Source organism: Tasmannia lanceolata, unplaced genomic scaffold (assembly GCF_043159265.1).
Source record: "Tasmannia lanceolata isolate RefF3 unplaced genomic scaffold, GAP_Taslan_0.1 ptg000023l, whole genome shotgun sequence".
NCBI lineage: Eukaryota > Viridiplantae > Streptophyta > Magnoliopsida > Canellales > Winteraceae > Tasmannia > Tasmannia lanceolata.
The window spans coordinates 12,286,740-12,294,241 of record NW_027518700.1 but is presented as its reverse complement, the minus strand read 5'-3'; the positions used below and the strand labels follow the sequence as shown (position 1 = coordinate 12,294,241).

Sequence of the window (7,502 nt, the reverse complement as noted above, 5' to 3'; positions counted from 1 at the left end):
TTGAGGACTTTGCACTCACTAATGAGCAGGATGGGTCAATGAAACTCAAGGTTCTCTTCACATTTGAACATGCTTCCATGAATTTTCGGGACCTGTATTCCGGAGACTCTAGCAATTGACCTCGGAATTTTTATTCAATTTCAAAGCTCAGGGTTCAGTCAAAATGGAGTGTCTGCACCAGTATTTAGTAAATTGTGACTAATTTATAGAAACCATACATACTGTTGATGAACCCATTCTAGACAATGTTAGCAGACTGAAAATAATTAGCTTTAAAAGGTGGATGCAGCATTTGCCTTCAAGTTTGTATAAACTAATTCAACAAAAAAATTATACACTTATCTCACATGGTAACTGAGGAAAAAACAGATACTCAAAAGCACTAGGCCAAAGCGGCCATTTTACATTCACAAGACAATGTGACTGTTGTTGGGGGTTCCACACGAAAAGCAAAGATCCCACATTGAAAAGAATGAATGGATGTAGAAGGCGTGTAAGGACTTGGCACGCTCCTCTTAACAACTAGCTTTTTTTAAGGGTGAGTTCAACCCGAGTCCCAACAGATGGTATCAGAGCCCAAGCATGGTACCCCATTGTATCCTCGAGGATGGAGAAAATCACTCGGGGACTATGTGGGTAACCCCGGTTTCCCCTCAGGATAGTGAAAAAATCACTCAGGAAAGATCCCATAATTCCCATGTTGCTTCCACGGGGGAGAATTGTTGGGGTTCCACGCAAAAAGCCAAGATCCCACATCGGATTGTTGGGGTTCCACGCAAAAAGCCAAGATCCCACATCGGATTATCCTAACCCTCTGATCTATAGAGGGACCACACATTAGGGAAATGATTATTTGGATTTTGGGCACAACTTATTTACATTATAGCCCAACAAATGTATGGTTTGGATCATCCTATAGAGTGGGGCGTACCGTACTTTTTGATTAAATGATATCAGCACAACCATGTTTATATAATTTCACTAACCCACCTTGTCTTTTATTATTTAAAAGGGTTTTTTCCAGTTCCCAAAAAGCTCTTACAAACAATTAGAAATGAAAAGACAAGCAGCGTTTGTGCAATTATTAAAGAATGGTTGTGCAATTATTAAAGAAACCTTGGCTTGTACAATACGAGAGAGTGGCCCCTACCGCGCATTTCAAACCTACAAACTTCCGAGAGAGAGAGAGAGAGAGAGAGAGAGGAATGTCGAAACCCAATATGGAATTCAGGGTCCTATGTGAAATGTTCGAAGCGATGCAACGAAACAAATCCCCGGCCAAAAAACGAATCAAATTCCGAAAGTTTCTAGACACCTACTGCATCTCGGAGGAGTATTTCAGTGCGATCAGACTCATCCTCCCAACTAACGATCGAGAGAGAGGGACTTACGGATTGAAAGAATCCTCACTCGCCATATCTTTGATCGAAGCCCTCGGAATCTCTAAGGACTCAGAGGACGCTCAGCGCCTCATCAATTGGCGTAAGGGCGGCGCCAAGACCGGCTTTAATGTTGGCAATTTCGCGCTTGTCGCTGCTGAGGTATGGGTTTTGAACTCAGATTGAACTGGGTTTTAATTAATTTTTGTTTTTAGTTGGGTTTTTAATCAATTTTTGTTTTCAGTTTGTGGGTTAGTGATGGGTTTGTATTTATTTTTTGTTGGGTGTTTTGGTGCTTCTCTTTTGTTGACTTGATAGACTTTGGCAATTTGGTTATTGGGTCATTCTCTATTGTTTGCTTGTCAGGATTTTTTGGGCTATTATTTTGGTAGGTACCTAACTAATAAGCCAAAATATTAATGGAACACGTTAGGCTAGGCCCTTTAAATCTGTCCCATGCCAGGCTGGGTCCCACCTAGTCCCATACCTAGGCAGTTCCCCACTAATTACCATAAAATTCCATCATGCTTCCACATCCGCCATCCTCAGAGGCCCACTCTGCGACGTCTTTCACTGTGGCCTTTTTTTTTCCCCGGATAGCTCTTTTCACAAGCCACTCCTTTCGAAGTGGCCCACTTTGTGCTAACTTCACTTTGGCATTTTATTGGGTAGCCCTATCTAGGTATCCTTTCCACGGGTCGCCCCCTTCGTGACTTGAACCGAGGACGTGGTGGCTGCTCTGATACCAAATGTTAGGTACCTAACCAATACGCCAAAAGCTCCCGGGCTGATAGAACGTGTTGGGCTAGGCTCTTTAAACTTGTCCCATACCAGGCTGAGTCCCACGTAGTCCCACACCTACGCAGGCCCCCATTCAGGATTGTAACATTCTACCATGCATCTGCATATGCCGTCCTTGGCGGCCCACTCTGTGACGGCTTTCACTCTGGCCTTTTTTTTCCATGTAGCCCTTTCCACATGTTGTGCCTTCTGTGGCAGCCCACTCTATGGCAACTTCACTCTGGCTTTTTACCAGGTAGCCCTTTCCAGGTAGTCCTTTCCACGGGTCACCCCTTTCGTGACTTGAACAGGGGATGTGGTGGCTGCTCTGATACCAAATTTTAGGCACCTAACCAATACACCAAAAGCTCCAAAACTGAGCTGATGGACTGCGTTAGACTAGGCCCTTCAAACTTGTCCCATACCGGGCTAGGTCCCACCTGGCACCTAGTCCCATACCTAGGCAGGCCCCCACTTAGGACCATATCATATTTCTTCTTCTTTGGTTGGCGTGTGTAGCAGGGAGCATAGTTATCAGGGTGGGAAATGAATTTGGGAAGCAAAATGTGAAATGGAAATAGGAAACACGAGAAACGGAAAAACGATCTAAAATCGTTTGAGAAACGTAATGGGAAATGTCTTACGAAACGCATTAGAAATGTTTCAGAAACGACAAAGAAATGTCAATGAAAACATATAAAAGACAAGGAAGACACGAAATATATGGTTTTGTAGATTTAAAATTTGTTAATTTCAAGTTTCTATTTGAATATTTCTTATTTTTATTTTCATTACAAATTTTTATCACAATATATACTATTGTTTTCCTTTCTAATATCTATTCCACAATTTTTTGGTATGTTTTTTCAAAACGATATTCATAAGTTTCACATATGTTCACTCAAGTTTCTCATATGTTTCCCATGCGCTTCGGAAACATTTCCTCTATTTTTTTTCACCGCATTTCAGAAATGTTTCCGAAATGTTTTTTAGGGGAAACAAGTTTCCCACTCGTCCATGGAGTTTCCGGATACTATGGTGGGCAGGCTTTCTTGGGTGTTAGGGTTGTTGAGTTGTGGTTTTTTTTGGTTTATTTCCTTCTGGTTTTATGCTGGTAAGTCCTTATTGTTGGAAATTATGGTAGTGTTTTCTGTTGTTTATTTGTTTCCTTCATATGGGTTGGTTTAGAATTACTACCCTTAAAGATAGCTTCTTCTTTTTTTTTTTTTTTTTGGGTGGATTGAACATAGCTTCTTCAAATGCCCCTGACTGATAAAAACGGAGCTCTTGCTGCTTGGTTTAAGTCATAACACAAGTTACTTCAACTTGGATGCTGTACTTAGAGATCGTGGTGTCATCAAGGGAACTGCCAATATAAGTTTCTTTGTGCTGCTTACAATATATTACCCGTGAAAATTTGATTTTATATCTTATTGAACTCACCACTTAGTCATGGTCAGATGTAAGAAATCCCTTCAATATGTTACTCCCTTATTATAGCTTGGATGGTAAGAGTTCGTTATGGATATTGAAATCTGAACCCCATTTCCTCTATCTTTGCAGTTAGTTTTTTTAATTTATTTTGATTGCGCATGTACTAGATTGTAATTTTACTTGACTAGGTTTAGAATGTGCTTGATCGGAGCATTAAAGTTTAAATCCTAGTCAATGAATATCTTTCTATATGATTTTATTGCATTGATGATATATCAATATCTTAAAGTTTATATCTTTGACTTTTTTGTGGATCATTGTGCCAGGTTCTAGAACGGAGACAAGGGAAGGATTCTGGTGGATTAACAATTAAAGAGTTAAATGACTTGCTCGACCAGTTGGCTTCAAGTGAAAATAGGTACCAATGGTCATGCCTTGGATGGATTTTTTGTTTATGGATGCCATGCCTAAAGGCTATGTTTTTAAGAATTTTTTGTAGCCAATATATGATTTGGATTACCTTGCTATAGATGCCATGCAATACAATGTAGTAGTGGTGTCAATCACCGGACTCAATCACAGTTTTGGTGAAACAATGAATAGCCCAAATCTAGGTCCGGCCTGACTGCAAGGTAAATTTTGATCGAATTAACATGTGGGTCCGACCTGTTGACCCCTCTTCAATGTTGCTAACCCTGCCTTTGGTAATATGCATGTATATGTGGGTCCAATGTTGTTGTCTTGTTATAATTGATGTTTCCTATTCATGACACAATTCTGTATTCTGATATGGGTAGAGATATTATGCCTTCATTTTTGTATCAGGGTCTTTCATTTTAGAGAAACTATTACTCTTGGTGGGTTGGATATAGCTACGGCTGTACCTTGGAAAAATGGTCACTTGCACCATTTGTCCGAAGAAAACCAACGTGGGTAAAAAATTACATGCCAGGACCAGCTTTATAATGATCCAAACATTCATTTGCTGGTCAGAAAGGCCCTGGCTAGAACATTAGACAATCCTAACCATTATAATTGTAGAGTGTGAAATGAACAGCTTAGAAAATTTAAAAACAATGGTACAAAGTTCTTGACAAATCAGAGGTTAGGATTTTCCAACGCTTGACATTTTTGGCCTATGACCCAACCATTGTAGGGCTTAACAAATGAATGGTTTGGATTTCCAAAGCATTGGACATCACATAAACTTTTGCTGCCAGTAGTTTTTTTTTTTTTTGAAAGATAACGATATTATTGCATAGAATCATAGTCAATACAAAGGGACGAGTCGTCCCCGGACATAACAGTGATTCAGCAAAAAAGAGCACAAGAAGAAGTAAAAATAAAAATACTCCCTACGCAACAGTATGGACCATTACACAAGTATGATCCCGGTTCACACCCTCCTTTGCCAGGTCATCTGCCATAAGGTTAGCAGATCTTCGCATATGAGTGATCTTCGGATGAATAGTGGCAATCAAGTCCCGGATTTCATCAATCTTAATAGCCTTCGCCACGGACCACAATTTTTTTTCCTTGCCCAAGCAATAGTGTTAGCAGAGTCACCTTCCATGATGAGGGGTCTGATGTTGTGTTCCACATACCATTTCAGACCCAAGAGGAGAGCCGTCACCTCGGCTTCATTCGCGTCACAAACACCAGCTGGACCGGAATATGTCATTATAACAGTTCCGTTATGATCACGTATTATCCCACATTCCCGCCTACACCAGCCCTCCCCGGAGTACCACGGGAACTGCCATCAAAGTTCAGTTTATACCATCCCTTTGGTGGTGGGTTCCATCTTGGGGGGATACGAATGACAGCTTTCTTCTTAGAGATGACCGAACTCCAGTTACGTAAGATCTCACCAACATTATAAGGGTTACCGCCTTTAGCAAGGTGCCAGTTGATTATAGACAATTTAATGTCTATCACAATGTGAGGTCTGCCTCGTTCTTTACCACAGGAGATTCGGTTATTACGCTCATTCCATATGTGCCAAGCAATGGCGTATGGGATCAATTTCCACATAGATTCCCCAAAACATCCAAAATAAGCACCGCACCGGTTGAGGATTAACTTTGTAACACGATGAGGAAACACTCAGGACATACCAAAAAATTTAACGATCCCCATCCATACCTGGAACGTATAGGGGCACTGGAGGAAAAGAAGATTGAGCGATTCCTCGGAGTTCTTGCATGGTACACATCGGCTAGATAATCGGAAACCACACCTATTTAAGCGGTCGCAAGTATTAATACTGCGATGAACAAGCGTCCATAGAAAAGCAGTGATAAGAGGTGGGGCTACCATTTTCCAGATTTTTGCACGTCTCGATGTCGCACAACGACCCTCGTTGAGACGCATGAAAAACGACTGAACCGAGAATCCACCTTGACTGTCCGGCGTCCACACCCATTGATCCTCCTCGAATTGAGAGTAGCCCCACTTTCCAGATTTTTAGATGTCTCAATGTCGCACCACGACCCTCATTTTCCAGATTTTTTCACATAGCTAACTTTCTTTCAATACGCTCAATCACCGGATCCCATAATTCGGCTTTGGGTACGCATAATCTAACGGTAATCTGAGGTATTTGATAGGAAAACATGCTACTTGGCAACTCAAATATCTTGCGTAAGTGGCGACCATGTCCGGCTCTAAGTTGATACCCGCCACGACACTTTTATTTAGATTGATCTTCATTCCAGAAATGAACTCGAACCACTGGAACAACTGCTTCACATTTGCAGCTTGACCCACAGTGTCCGAGAGGAAGAGTACATATCGTCTGCGAATTGGAGATGCGAGATTGAGCAGGAGGAATGCTGGCTTGGTTTCAGGCCCCCGTAATATATCCACAGGATTCAGCTTTGGAGAGGATCGAACTCAAAGATTCAGCTACCATTATGAAAAGATATGGTGCGAGCGGGTCTCCTTGTCTATGCCCACGACTGGACCCAAAATATCCTTCAGGAGAGCCATTCACCAGTATCGAGAAGTTCGCAGTTTTGAGGCACGCTGAAATCCATCCTCGCCATTCCTGTCTAAAAGACTAAAACCCATTCGTGAAAGTGTATAATCTAGTACCTCCCAATCCACATGGTGATAAGCTTTTTCAAAGTCTACACGGAAGAGTATCCCCTGTGCGTTTGATCTCTTCATGGAATCGAGAAACTCGTTGGCTATGAGGATGCCATCGAGAATCTGACGGCTCCGGACAAAAGCTCCTTGATATTTTGAAATGACCACTCCCATGACAGTACTGATACGCCTCGCGGAAACTTTAGATAGGACTTTATCATACCATGTAGGAGGCTTATCAGCCGATAATCCTGAAATTCCACTGTCCCTTCTTTCTTTGGTATAAGAGTGATGAATGTGGAATTTGCAGCTTTATTGACAGTACTTCTCTCGTGGAATTCTTTCATAAACTCCCAAACATCGTTTCTGATTGTTTCCCGGTGCCTCTGATAAAACGCCATCGGGAACCCGTCCGGTCCCAGTGCCTTATCCTTTTGCATAGCATGCAACGCCTCTTCAATCTCCTTCATCGTAAATTCTCTTTCCATCCATATAGCCCTCTCCATGGATATTTGCTTAAAAGTCAGCCCACCAAACTTCGGCTTCCATTTATGCTCCTGCAAGTATAACTTGCGGTAATATTCAACGACCCGCTGCAGATTTCAGGCCTCTCTTCAATAAGCATCCCATTACAGGATACACAATTAATAGAATTAATCCCCCGCCGAGTACTCGCTATACGATGGAAGCATTTTTTGTTGTTATCCCCTCCTTGAGCCATATGGCGCATGATTTTTGGTGCCAAGTAATCTCCTCCCTCCGTAGTAATTCATCGTACTCTGATCTGTAGATCCTCTTCACTTAGCCTAGCCTCCTCCT

The 7,502-nt window shown here is 41.8% G+C and overlaps 1 protein-coding gene across 1 annotated transcript in view; it reads left to right on the top strand.

Annotated features, from left to right (window-relative positions):
* The first annotated feature begins 1,155 nt into the window (after positions 1–1,155).
* The window catches only part of ATLIG4 (DNA ligase IV), a 66,124-nt gene continuing 59,777 nt past the window's right edge, over positions 1,156–7,502 (top strand). The window contains exons 1-2 of the mRNA XM_077365727.1: positions 1,156–1,541; positions 3,920–4,011. Of these exons, the coding sequence (XP_077221842.1) occupies positions 1,206–1,541; positions 3,920–4,011 (428 nt within the window). The 5' untranslated portion in view covers positions 1,156–1,205. The remainder of the gene's footprint in view (positions 1,542–3,919; positions 4,012–7,502) is intronic.